General features: G+C 36.3%; 1 protein-coding gene across 2 annotated transcripts in view; it reads right to left on the bottom strand.

Moving 5' to 3' along the window:
- Nucleotides 1–15,099, bottom strand: part of LOC145984483 (uncharacterized) — a 236,083-nt gene that overhangs the window by 147,016 nt on the left and 73,968 nt on the right. For both annotated transcript variants that reach the window (XM_083118139.1, XM_083118140.1), the window contains exon 4: nucleotides 11,178–11,368. In XM_083118139.1, the coding sequence (XP_082974265.1) occupies nucleotides 11,178–11,368 (191 nt within the window). The remainder of the gene's footprint in view (nucleotides 1–11,177; nucleotides 11,369–15,099) is intronic.

Consider the following 15,099-nt stretch of genomic DNA (forward strand, 5'->3'; position numbering starts at 1 on the left):
TAGAAGGTACATGTTATGGGACGAGAACTGTTGATTTTGACCATGTTGCATTCGACGAGTATAAAATGTCAAATTAATTAGCTTGCTACGATTAAAGTTAATCTCTCTCTAAACTTTGAATACGCATAAAAATGATTGTTAATCAGTAGGCGATTGCTTCAAAAGCTTGTTGAAACGATAATCAAAATATGCTCATGCTTTGAACACTTGTAATATTTAGTTGGAACATTCTGTAATGAAAAATCATACACTTTCAATTTGTGCATGTAGTGAAATGGTACAAACTTAGCAACATGATTTTCCAGTGGCGTCTCGTGGCCTCAAATTTGGCCAGGGCTTATTTTTTAAAGAATTTAAAATATAATGACAATTCACATGAATTATAAAAAATAGATATTTTTTTTTCTTATAGACTACAAAACTGGACTTACTTTTTTGAAAGAATTTAAAATGTAATGACAAATTACATGAATTACAAAAAAACGGGTATTTATCTTCTTCTAAACTACAAAACTGGACTTAATTTTTTTAAAGAATTTAACATATAATGACATTTCACATGATTACAAAAGAAACAGGTATTGTTGCGAAACATACCTTTCTACGAACGTTGACTCCTGTTCTTCTGCTCAGCAAATTTTGTTATTACTTATTCGTTGAAGCCCTCTATGTTTGAAATGTATTCTTTCTCTATTGTAAGCAAGTGCCAAGGCATTTGGTCTGTCTTGTCCCATTGCATTTCTTAAGCAGGTTTTAATATGCTTCAACGTGCTGAAACATCGTTCAGATTCAGCTGTTGCCACTGGAGTTATTAAAACTATGTTTGTCATTTTTACTGTTTTTGAAAAGGTACCTTCTAAATAATTTTAAATAAAAAATGAATGCAATCTACTGATAGAGTTTATGTTTTTCAACTCTTCACTACAATAAAGAACACGAAGTTACCTCTTCTATGAAGGTATAATAAATCTGGGAAGATGCCTTTGTTTAAAGATTGTTCTCTTTCATTATGTCCTCGTAGAGCAAGTTCATGTCGACCACAGAATTTTAAGCAATCGATAATTCTATTTAATATATGCCTATTTTTCCGGACAAATTCATTGTGTCTTGTAATTGACAGCCTATGTCCTTCATCAATTTGTGTTCGAACATCAACCCTGCCAAACTCACTCAAACATAGCGAATGAAAGCCACCAAAACACTACAGAACAACATGCGAGATCGAACACGACGCAACGGAAGTAGCACCAAATCAGCACTCAAATCCATTGCACTCTCCCCTCCTCTCTCTGCTAGCATGTGACCTTCACTGTAGCGTAGGTGGGTGTAGGGCACGCCTTCCTTTGCGACGTGCACCGGAAAGCGATAATTGACATCAATGCCGTTAGGAGCGCTGTCATATCCGTTGCAACAGACGATGAATTTACGTGGGTAAAAATCGTCTTTTAAAAGACTGTGTGATAGTTTTGCATTATGGTGATTGATAATTATGTGAATACGTCAGTTTTTCTTTAGGGGCTAAGCCCCGGAAGCCCCAAGGGAAGAGACGCCACTGTGATTTATGCATCTAAACTTCAAAATTAAATTGCATGTATGAAAGTGGTTGATTAGCATAAAAGTAAAGAATGAGTACGTTGTTACGATTTTCCATATGTTAACTGTCATTAAAGTTCTACGTTAAAAATTGAATAAACAGAATTAGTCTGGATGCATATTGAGATTGTTTCATAATATTACCTGCTATATTATCGCAACATGAGTTATGTACAAAAACATGAATGGTGATGGTGACGTAGATTAGTGTAGTCTAGTAGCGTAGTTAGATCAAGGTGAAAATTTTGGAAGTGTTATTTCTGGAATTGTGTTTTGTCAGGATTATTTTGCCTACTCCCAATATTATTGTGTTTGTTTGTGCGCAAACTAAAGCATTGCGATTGAGGTTCAATAAGAGCCTTGAAGAGGCCCGCTACGTCGGGCCTAAAAGCTATACAACAAAAAGCTATTGTGCATTCTACATTTAAATTTCCTATTCCCAGACCTTCTGCACATCTTCCTAATTTAACGACAAGTAGAACGTCACACCTTGGAATAGTCCTAGCCAAAAAACCACCAGGCAAATTACGTTTTTTAATCAATCATCGAGTGGTGAACCTGAAAACCAATACCAATTTTTTACCAATGGAATCAATAGATACAATTCTCATGAGTGCAACAGGCCACAAGCATTACTGTATGATGGACATCCAATAAGAATTCTTCAGCGTGAAACTAGATGCAGAAAGCAGGAACAAAGCAGCCTTCAAGATCACAAATATGGGGAGATTCGCCTTCAATTTTGTTCCAATGGGCACGAAGACTTTGCTGTTCGCGACGTTGACACACTTGACATTGGGAGACACATCCCCCCGAATAACTAAGCTGTTACATCGAAAACCTCATTGTGTTTGGAAATGAACCAGACCAATTTCTTGACATGCTGAATCTAATCCTAGGGAGAATAAGACACAGTAGGCTACTCATTTCCCCTTCCAAGTCCAAATTTCTACATTCCGAAGTGATATGTATGGGTTACAAATTGACACCATATGGTTACACAATCTCACCAAAGGTTCTGGAAGCCATCCAAAACTACCAGAGACCAATCGAAGAAAAAAAAATCATCTATGGAACTAGCCTTGTACTGCAGAAAATTAATGGAAGACCTTGCAGAAATAGCATATCCTCTCACAAAATTTTTAAGAAAAACTGAAGACATTATTTGGGACACTGAACAGGAAGAGGTGTTCAACAAAATAAAACAAATCCTAACCACAAGCCACCTCCCTTGAAAATATGACACCAAAGATGAAGTTCACATCTTCAATAAAGTCTCTAAATTTGCTGTAGTCAGAATTCTGACACAAACAATGGCAGAAAAACCTAATGAGTACCAACCCATGTGATACACATCAATAATGAATGCTGTCACCATGAGAAGCTTCATGGAACTCAATGGAAGTTGAATTACTTGCACTGCTACACACCAATCACGAGCTTCTGATACTACCTTATATACAGGAAATTTTATGTTCATACAGACTCTGGTGCACTGACGCAGTTGAGAACATCACAGTCTCTTATGGGGAAGCTCTACCGATATGCCATTACCCTGGCACAATATGATTTTGACATAAGTCACATCAAGGGAAGCAACAATACAGCGTCAGATGTTATTAGCAGATTTTCCAATGTACAAGGTGACCAACAACTGGATACACCAGAAGAAGCTTTTGTAGGAGTGACACAGACCATGGAATTCAACCTAGAAGAACAAAACAAGGATCAATTCTTCAAACAAATAATTTTAAATCTCAACGAGGACCCACAAGCAGATCCACATTTCCTCAGAACATCTTACAACTTTGAGAGAGTAAATGGAATTCTGTACAGGAAAATAAAGGCAGTAAATACAACAAAGAAACTATTTACATTCCATCAATCATGAACATGGATTGGTTTCAGAATGACACAGTTCCGATAAAGGATTAGGGCACTTGGGCTTTACGAAGATGTACAGATACGTTACTAGATATGAAATGTTTTCTTCAAAAGGTGTGCAACTCATGCGATGAAAGGTTTAGCAAATAAGAAACCAAGGACCGGGAATCCAGGAGAACTGCTGACACACATGCCCACAACCAATGGATATGCTAATTTTCGATGTATCCGGACCTCACACCATGACACAGGGATGCAACAGATACATCGCAACAGTGGTGGAACAGTGTATCTGCTACATCATCACAGACGCTATTCAAGACTAGACAGCGGAGACAATCACGTCATTTTTCCAACATGAAGTATTTCAACACTACAGTTTCCCAAGATGTATTACGTTTGACCGACATCCAAGCCACAAGTCCGAATTGCTCAATCAATTGGCTAAGGAATTCAAAATTGAACTTAAATTTGCAAACGCATATGTGCGCGACCAAATTGGTCAAGTTGAACGATCTCATGCAACCATACAATCCATTCTTAAACACTTTCTAATTCAAAACAAAACAATTAGGACAAGTATTTGCCTAGTGCCTCTTGGAGATTAACATAACAGATCGTTGATCGATGGGAATCTCGCCTTTAAAACTTCTTCATGGATCCTTCTAGATATAGATCCCTAGAAATGGATAATGAGATGTGCATGAAAGATCTGGAAATATCTAATCAGGATCGTCTGACAGTGATTAAAGAAGCAAGAAAATTGGCCACTGGAAAACTCTTGAAGCACTTTCAAAAAGACAAAGTGAGGGAAGACCCAAAATTTTCAAAACTGAATTTTAAAGTGGCTGAACAAGTTTTGATATATAACTAGAGAACGGATTTTTATGAAATTTCATATTCTCTATTTTTTACAGGACAGCGAAAAAACTTGAGATCTGTATGTCCTGATAGGCATAGACTCCATTGCGCATGAAAAAAAATTGTATTTCATAATATTTTGACAAGAGCTTAATATTTTACCAAATTCTTCATATTTTGTTTATATTTTAATGTTTTATGCCGAAGTTGTCTTAATTATATTACAAAAATCTTCGTGGAAATGCTGACAATATGTTTACGGTATATTTGTTCTTATTCCTGTTGTTTGGGTTTTTTCAAGCATTTCTGGAGCAAAATGCTGCGAAAGCATGTTGGGTTAGGCCATAAATCTATGTTTATCTTCTGCGATTGCTGAGGATGACTAGTTCTCAAACCCTTGGGGATGTTTGGGAGGGAGGGGCTAGTAAATGTAATTTCACTGTCCATCAGTTTCTGTGAATCGTTGTTTGTAGTCACTTGTGGCTGTTGTAGGCAGGAAGTGGAGAATTGTATGTTAGAAATAAGTTATACGAAGATGGCGGAAGCTGGAATTCGAGATTGGTGCTCTAAAGTGCTGAATGTCTTCTCTGGAAATTTCATTTATTTATTTGTGCAACTACAGATACAACTCAGGAGGTCATTTTACATAAAATTTTGAACAACATGGAGAAATTTGTCCTTATTTATGGCAATAAATAGTAGTTCTGCATATGATGTGCAGTACATACTGAGGAAGTAATTTAGTGACCAAAGTCGTTTATTCCATTTATATTTGAAACATGTAGAAATACTTCGAAATACATTTTCATATTTCTTCATATTTTGGCATTTTCAATTTCATATTTTCCTAAAATTTCTTTTTAAAAAATCCGTTCTTTATATATAAAACACAGCAAGAAAAAAGGGCAAGTGAAAGCGTTTTTCAGGTAAATACAAGGTACCAGTCACCATCACAAAGATACTTACCCCAAAAACAGTTAAATTGGAAATTACAAATGCTAGAGGACACACATGAACAGATGTCATAGCAGTTGAGCGATTGAAATGCTACTATCCAACACTCAAAGAACCAGAAATCTCACATAATTAGGAGGAAACTGACCATGAACAAAAAGAAAACATGCATTAGAAAAGTGTAAATGTTGTAGTTAAAATAAGCAACCAACAAGCAAAACCACAATCAACAGAGGAAAACACTTTTGCAACAAATGAAAATGACCTTCCAAAACTCAAAACAGAGCAAAGAATACATCATAATACATGTAATCTAGAAAACATGGCCGTGGACATGATCAGAGTTCCAAAAGATGAATTTCTGTCCAATCGCGGCACTCTCGCAAAATCGGTTGCAGAAACAGAGGCCTGGGTTAAAGCTAAACTTGCCAAATAGCAACACCATTACCACATAGAGAAGCTATTCATTTGTCTTCATCCGATCTACCATTCAATGGCATCATACATCTATCAATACCAGAACAACAAGATCTAGATAAACTACAGGAAGGATACAAGAACGCATTACAGTTGGCTTCCAAACTCAAAGTAAAATCTATAGCATTACCACAATTAGACACCCATGTATTTCACTATGCTGCAAGTGTTCAAATTAAATCTGTAAGAAACTATTTACAAGAAAATCCTAACACCGACATGACAATCTACTTTGTTACAAATATTGAAAAAGACACAGAATGTTACAACGACTTTTTAACATTTTATTTTCTCAAACAGTTTAGTAACTAAGAAACTAACAGTCAACCAGAAACAAACAGGAACATTCTACTTTAGTAAATTTGGCTCGTAATATTTATAACATAAACTAGAAAAAAAATAAACGAAAGTCTTACAATTCGAAGTACCTTCACTCACTTAGCATGAAAAATGAAACTGCTACTTCGTGAGAGATGCAAGTGCAAGCTTTAAAAAAAATGTTGACTCTAATATTACATCACCATACATGTCATACTACAGTAACGCACTGTCAGGGTAAAATAGGACTCACTTGACACAGAAGAAATAACCGCTTGCTCAGCCGCTATCAGTAAACCCAGGTATATGTAACTATCAACAAACACGCCAAAACAAACCTGCCTGCATTAGGAATGCAAAGCAATTTTCTGGTCAGCTGAGTGGGCTGGAAATATGACAGAAACCCTCTAAAGAGATAGGCGCTTTGTTATTCTTCGGTGAAAGATATGTTTGGAGGCGCAATCTTCAAAATAATAATGTTAAGGAATATAAACATATTTTTAATACAACACTACATATCATATTCACTTAGATTAATGTAACACTCCAAATTCTACTTCCACATTTTCATCCTTACTAAATCATGAATAGCAACTTAGCACAGGCAGGTCCAAAACATCCACTAATTGAATCTCTTGACTTCTCATTCCATAATTGCGTGTGGCACATTACCGGCCATACCCGGAAAACCTCTCCTCAGCATTTCCCAACTCCTGATAGCACTATAAAAGAGGTTAACAATGTGCCTCAGGAGGAGAAGCCAATGAGAACGTCAAGGGATCAAGATCGTGTCGCAAGAGCTCGACAGTGCCAGATGTGGAGAATAAGACTACAGGGCTGCACGGAAGCCATTGGGCCCAAGCCGGGGCCTGTCCACAGGCGCAACCTCTCAAGCCAACCATTCCAGCGTCCAGACGATCAAGAGATAAGTACCTGCCCCTTTATGGTGTTAATCCTTTCAACCCTAACTTCTCCCTTATATTAATCTATTGAAGTGCTACAGCTTACTAAATAAAATTCAGTCCAATAGCACTGAGGAACAATGAAATTTGCCGCGACCGGAAAACAACCTATTTCTATGTTTTTTGACTTGCTAAACATGAAAATTATGTTCTTTTTTCTCCACCACGTCCAGTTTTTGAAATAACACAAAATTGAAGTAAACGTGACAAAGCATTTTTTTCGCCATATGATATACAGGGATTCTTCAAGAGAACACGTGTGGCTGTTTTTCCTGCGTAATATGAAGAAAGCATTGTAACGACAAAAAAAATAGCAAACATTGTTTTTATTTTTTACCAGATGAGATAAGAGTAGAGAAAAGTCTGTTAAAGAGGCAAGGTGACTTATTGTACTGTGTCTTTATCAGTTACGTTCTGTTCGCTGGAAGTGTAGGTTGTGTGCTTCATCGCGATTGATTCGTGTGGTATTTGAAAAGAGTGCAGTGATGCCTCGTAACTGTGTAAATTCACCCAATCTGTTTTGCTATATATGTGGTGAGTTCACGACAAGATCCCAATGAAACTCAATTACACCAATAGCGAAGAAAGCTTACGAGCTATATTTCGGATGCAAGATAAAGGATGGGCTCCTCATGTCTGTTGCAGTAGATGCTCACGATATTTACGAGGGTGGTTACATGGTACCCATCTATCCATGTCATTTGCTGTTCCCATGGTATGGCGCGAACATCGAGATCACGTTACTGATTGTTACTTTTGTTTAACTAATGTTATGGGATTCTGAAGAAAATCCAAAAGTATCCTATAGTATCCAAATTTACCTTCTGCGATAAGACCAGTGCAACATGATGAGACATTATCTGTTCCAAAGCCACCATTGAAATGGTCTTTGGAAGAGGAAGCAGAAACTTCCTCAGATGAACCAATATCTTCTCTCGGACATGATCCTGACTTTCAACAGTCACGGAAGACACCGCATCTTATCACCCAGCCAGAATTAAATGATTTATTACGTGATTTGAACCTTACAAATAAAGAAGCAGAACTGCTGGGTTCAAGACTGCAAGGGTGGAACCTGCTGGAACCAGGGACAAGTATTACATTCAGAAAACGTCAACTAAAATTTTCTTCTTTTTGTTCTATGGAATACTGCAACAATGTCACTGGATTATTGCAGGAGTTGGGAGAAAACTATAAATCAGACGAATGCAAGTTCTTCATCGATGCATCAAAAACTAGCTTGAAGGCAGTCCTCCTGCATAATGGAAATTAGAAACCTTCAGTGCCGGTTGCTCATGTGAGTGAAATGAAGGAAACATATGAAAACATTGCTTTGATTCTCACAAATGTTAGCTACGACAAACACCAGTGGAAAATCTGTGCAGATCTGAAGGTACTGGGAATTCTTTTGGGGATGCAAAGCAAAGGACATGCATTACAAAACTAAACACTGACCTCACAGAGAGTGTTACACACCTGGAGAAAAAAGTGTCACTCACAAACATCTTGTCGACGCCAACAATGTGTTACTTCCCCCCACTGCACATCAAGTTGGGGTTAATGAAGAAATTTCTGAAAGCCATGAACAAAGAAGGAAAAGGGTTTGAGTACTTATGAAGCAAATTTCCTGGTGTAAGTGATGCTATGGGATTTTTGTTGGCCCTCAAATCTGGCAGGTAACGAACGATCCCAATTTTAAAGAACTGTTAAGTGAATGTGAGAAAGCAGCATGGGGTGTGTTCAAGGGTGTGCGTCGCAATTTCCTTGGCAATAATAGGACACACAATTACTCTGAACCTGTAGAACGTGTGCTGGCAACATACAAAGAAATGGGATGCAATATGTCTCCCAAGATACACTTTCTCTGTTCCCATTTAGACATTTTCCCCTCTAATCTGGGTGCAGTGAGTGACGAGCAGGGCGAGCTCTTTCACCAACAAATCACAGAAATGGAAAAACGTTATAAAGGCAGATGGTCTCCCAGTTTACTAGCGGATTACTCCTGGAACACAATCTCAGATGTTGAACACGCCTGCTACAAGCGGAAATCATACAGAGATATGTTTTGAACGTGCATTACTTTTACTGTTTACTTTAATATTTACTATTTTACTGCAACTGCCAATTTTAGTAAATGTCATAACTATCATTTACAATCTTATTTGGTATTCTATGAACCCAATGTATTACTAAAATTCACATTATTACATTAAGGTTTGGAGCAAAATGCTATATTTTACCCTTCTTTTAATGTGCGGTGAACATTTTTCAAAATGGTTTCCGCCAGAAATGGTACGTCATAGAGGATTTTAGTTATGATTTTTGAAATCAGCGCACCCGGTTTATTAAAGATCACCTATTTTCATCCAGCGGCAAAACAAAAAGTTTAAATTTCTTCCTCAGTGTAGTTATTCAATTTGTGTTACGTTAATTACTTGCTCAATTTCTGACTCAGTTTGCTATTGTTACTGTTATTATTTGCAGTCCAAGAAATATAAAATAGACTAACATGAAGACTTTAACATCAACTACTCAGCTAATACTTATGGTTTTAACATGGAAGTCAACAAATTTAGCAAATTTTGCACACACTTCAATAAAAAAAATCCATAGAAACCCATTGCTGCCCCATTATGAAATTTTGCACACAAATAGTCAATTGATGTCTTCAAAACATATATTTTTTTCAAAAAAACTAAAAAATGGTGTTTTTGAGATTAACCAAAAAACTTTTTTCGAGTTTCTTAAGAATTACAAAATTCAAATACCACAGTCATGTTGCATTTCAAATTAAAGCTCATTAAAAGCAGAAAGGAACAACACCAATTTGAGCTCTCTATGTGAAATACTTTTTGATCTAGATGTGTTTAAAGATTTCAAAATTTCATCAAATTTTGGGATTCTTGCTTTTTTGAAAGCCAATAACTCAAAAACTAAGAGGTGAAAAAATCTAAAATTTGGCAGTTTTTGTCCTCTTGATACATACAATGATTTATAAACAAAAAATCTAAAAAATCTGAATCCTAAATGTTAAAAAATAACTTTTATCCGTTGATTTGACATGAAATGAGCCTAATATATTACAAATATGTCATGATGTAGACCATGGGTCGGCAAGCTATGGCCTGTGGGCCCACTGCCTCTTTTTCTATGGCCTACGAGCTAAGAATGACTTCTTTTTTACATTTGAAAATTCTTTAAAATTTCAAAGTGCGATAATATTTAATCAAACGCAAAAATGATATGAAAGTAATATTTCAGCGTTTATTGCAGTGTATGGAAACATTCCTACGCTTGTCGATACGTATTGTGTATATAGCTGGTTACGCCCTCTAACGGCTGACTTTGAGTTGAGGAGTTGCGAGAAAGGCAGTGTGTAGTGCTCCTAGCTAGCTTCCCACAGGGTCAACGCTCCCAGCTTGCCTGCCCATGAAAAGACATTTTAAAAGATGAAATATGTAAAATCTCAATACAGGTCAACATTAACAGATGAACATTGCAATCAATTTTGATGATAGGGAGTACTAACTTTGACCCCCAATTTGGTGACATGTCGTCTCAAAAAAAGCAATTTCATTCATCTCATTAGTAAAGCTGTGTTTCAAACAATAATTGTAGTCTACTGAGTATTTTTATTACATTACAGTTATATATATATCTTTGTGTAAACTTTTTTTCTTTCATTTTTAACTAGAACTATTTAAAAAAATCTCCAGTTTGCCTCTTGGCCCAGAGAGTAAAATATTTAATGTTTGGCTTTTTACAAAAAATGTTTGCCGACCCCTGATGTAGATGGATAAACATGGTACCCAGAAATGCAATGAATAATGACGTACCTGGCATATCAAGAGACAGAAAGGGGGAGGGGGAGAGAATTTTCTACATATTGCAATGCTATTAACAGCTTTTGGTCTGTTTCCTTTGTGCTCTTGCTGAGAACTGAAAAGTTACTTATTGAATACCAGATATTAAGTAAATTACAATATTAGTGATAACAAGCTTTAATCTTAAATGTGTTACCATATTTTGGATTGGATTGATTTGGTATTTTAAGTCCACTTTATGCACAGTAAAGCTAATCGGGATTGGACCTACAGTTTAAAGTGGTTTTACCATATTTGTAATCACCTCAGTATGTTCATCTTATCTGCCAATCTCTTCATCTTCTTCATATTCTCCAGTTCTTCTTTCACATGCATCTCCCTTTCTATCATATGGTTAATATCATCAGGAATGATTTCCTCACTTTCTATCTCACGTTTCAGATGCATTGCATTCTTGGCCACTTCCATGTCCCATCGGATCCTTGCCCTCTCAGTCTAAACAAAGAGAAACAGACACTTACAAGGTATCACAACAAGATATCTGACATATGGACAACTAAAATATTAGCCTTTTCAGAATGCCTACTTAGTTTGGCAAAACAAATTCCCAGAGTATGCCAGGTAATTTTAAAATACATTTACTCTGGAGTGTTTTGACATGCTAATAAGTGAGTTTTAAGTGTTAAACTGAATTGTATATTCCAGAGAATCATGTTTATTAAACTTCATACAAAGTAAAAAATAAAAATATTCTACACAGCATAGTTTCGCAGTTTATCTTCTATCAAGAAGCTGTACCAAGAAAAAAATTAACTTACTGTCTAAAATTTTGAAAATTAAAAATAAAAATACTTGACTACCCTGAATTTATTCAGGTTTTCCAGGATTTTCAAGTTAATGGTAGACACAACTCTTTACACTGTATAAGGTCCAAAAGGAAGGTTTTGAAAGTATGCACATTTAAAAGATGTAGAAATGTAAATTTTAAAAGAATTGCATTTCTTTAACCCATGAAGGACCACACATTTCGGAAGGCAAAAGTTTGATACCCTTCAACCAACAAGTGCAGTAAAAAAAAAGTACCTCTTCAAGTAGTAAATTTCTCCAAAAGTTGCCTGACTGATCTGGAATATTTCTAATATTCTGCTTGTTCAAATTGAATGCAGAGATTTGAAACACTGGAGTATGAATACAGGGCTGTAACTAGGCTGGGGCAGGCTGGGCTGTGCCCCAGAGTCCTGAGGTAAAAGGGCCCCTAAAGGCCAGAAGACTGCAATGCATTTCCCTGACTTATGTTTTTGTTAGACTAGCAAGCATATTACAGTGACATGTGAAGCCCAAAGCTGGTGGTTTTGTATAGGTGCATGTCTGCAGTAATTATGCCATGATTTCCCACTAAAGTAGGCAAAGAATGACAGTGGGTCAAAATAATGGAGGTTTTAACACAATTAAGAAAGGATTGCAATGCTGGCTAGGGAATCGGTGTACATACAAAAAAGAACACAAAATTTTGCACCTCAAAATTGTGTTGGTCATAATTTAAATTTGGTTCTTAACCCCTTAACCGCGGCGGAACTATATATAGACTCTCGAAAAACGGGACTATTTTGCGGTGCGACTATATATAGACGGTGTTTGAAAATTAACGGCTGTTGTATTGCGGCAAGTCATATTTATAGGCCCCTCTTTTTAATGCTTTTACAGGTCTGTGCACGAAGTTTGCAAGCAAACAGTCCATTTTTATGCATTGTTGGTACCGAAAAAAAACAATTTTGTATTGTGTGTTTACCATTGTTACTATATGGACTCTATTGATTATCGTATAATGCTTTGTGTTAGGTGGCTTTTCTTTTAGTTCGAGAGCTGCTTCCCAAGAGGAAGTTTCGTTAGCTAGTGGTGTGCATTGTGCAATGGTACATATTTATTTTGTGTATTACACACAGAATTTTTGCAATGGCGGGGAGAAACCTCAGACGTACTGATATTCAGCATCTACTGGAGCATGACTTAGATGATGATTTTCTGGATGAAATCTCTGATGTTGAAAGTGAAGGTACTTGCAGTGAAGATATTGTTTCAAGTGATGAAGATGCTCAAAACGATAGGACAGGAATTGAAGAAGAAGATGGTGAAACTAGCGGCAGTGAGTTGGAAGATGAAACTGCATCTGATACATGGACTGAATCTTCAATGGTAAGCAGAGACCCTTTCCCATTCACAGGTGACAGTGGTGTGAAGTTAGTGCTTTCGAATCCACAAAGTCCATTGGATATATTTCAGTCTTTTTTTGATAAAGTTCTGATGGAATATATTGTGAGTGAAACAAATAAATATGCTAGTAAAGTAGGAGATGAGAAAAGAAGATCAGGTAAAATGAGACGGAAAAGCAGAGACCTTTTATGGAAGGACACAAGTGTTGGTGAGATGTACGTCTTCCTAGCTATCATTATTCTGCAAGGGATTGTCAGAAAGCCGACAATCGAATCTTACCACTCTACCAATCCTCTGATATCCACTCCTTTCTTCTCCAAGTGCATTAGTAGGGACAGGTTCAGCTTACTTATGAAATATTTGCACTTGTCTGATAAAGTAGAACAAGATGTGCCAACCATAAAATTTCGAGATGTGCTAGACTTTCTTCTCGGAAAGTTCAAATCCCATTACATTCCAGCTAAAAATATAAGTATTGATGAATCATTGCTCTTGTGGAAAGGAAGACTCAGGTGGAAAAGATACATCCCTCTCAAGAGAGCCAGGTTTGGCATTGAATGTTACATATTAGCAGAAGCAGAAACTGGATATGTTTGGAATCTTCTAGTTTACACGGGTAAAAAAACGACTTATCCCTGTAATATTCCAGGAATATCTGAAGAAATTAGCAAAGGATTCACCAAGCCAACGAAGATAGTTTTGAGTCTTATTGAACCATTATTGAATAAAGGATACACTCTTGGAATAGACAATTTCTATGCCTCTCCTGAGCTTTATGAGATTCTTGTCACTAACAAAACAGATGCCATAGGAACAGTGCGTTTCACGAGGAAGAACCTTTGCAAGGACGTAAATGACAAAGTGTTGAAAAAAGGCGAAACTATTGTTAGGTTCAAAAGTAAGCTCATGCACATGAAGTGGAGAGACAAGAAATATGTACATATGCTGAGCACAATTTATGATGACACGAAGGAAGAAGTCCAGGTTGCAGGAAAACCCATTAGCAAACCCACAGTATGTGTACAGTATAAAAGGTGTCACATGGGAGGAATAGATCTAATGGACCAAATTACATCTGCTTCCTCGCCTACAAGAAAAGGAGTTAAGAAATACTACAAGAAGATATTTTTCAGATTGCTTGAGATAACTCTTCTCAACAGCCACATCATTTACAGGCGCAATGGAGGTGGAAAGAAATTTCTTGATTTCAAAATGGATCTCGTTGAGCAGCTCATCAGTGCTTATGGAAAAGATGTGTACTGGATTAGAAAACCAACAGGTCCCCTCAACTTAGGAACATGTCCCACAAGGCTTACAGGAAGACATTTCCCAGTCGAAATTCTTACAGGTGATGCACTGGGTCCCAAGAAGAAGCTTCAAAGAAGATGCGTGTATTGCACACTACAAAACAAAGTTAGAAGAAGTATCTATTGCTGTGACGTATGCGAGTTGCCATTGTGCATCATACCATGTTTTAAAGAGTATCATACAGTGGAGAACTTACCAAAGTAAATATGAGCCTGAGAAAAAAAAGGACTATTGAAAGTGACATATATTGAATGTAGATCACAATTGCAATTATTAGTTTTTCTTATTGTAAGTTAGGTATATACTGACTCTATAGCAACAAAAGTTTATGTGGCATTATTGTAATCAAAATATAAAAAAAATCACTAATATTAATTTTGTAATTACGTGTATTTTGTTTGTTATTGAAGAAATAAACAAAAATTTCAATAAACAAAAAAACTATTACACATTTTACCCCATGAAAATAATTAAAAGTACGAATTAAAAATGTGCATTTTAAAAATATAAAAATAAAAATAATTTATGAATCCAAAAATTAATATATAATGGTAAATTGCGGCAGAGTCTATATATAGATTGTTTTGATTAACTTCATTTTGCGGAGAGTCTAAATATAGTTATTATTTATGATGAATTCATTTTGCGGTGGCGTCTATATGTAGACGATCTTTTTTTTGTCGAACTTCTCTTCAAGGCTGCCGCGG

This window comes from Lepisma saccharinum, chromosome 2, assembly GCF_977018435.1.
Source record: "Lepisma saccharinum chromosome 2, izLepSacc3.1, whole genome shotgun sequence".
Lineage (NCBI taxonomy): Eukaryota > Metazoa > Arthropoda > Insecta > Zygentoma > Lepismatidae > Lepisma > Lepisma saccharinum.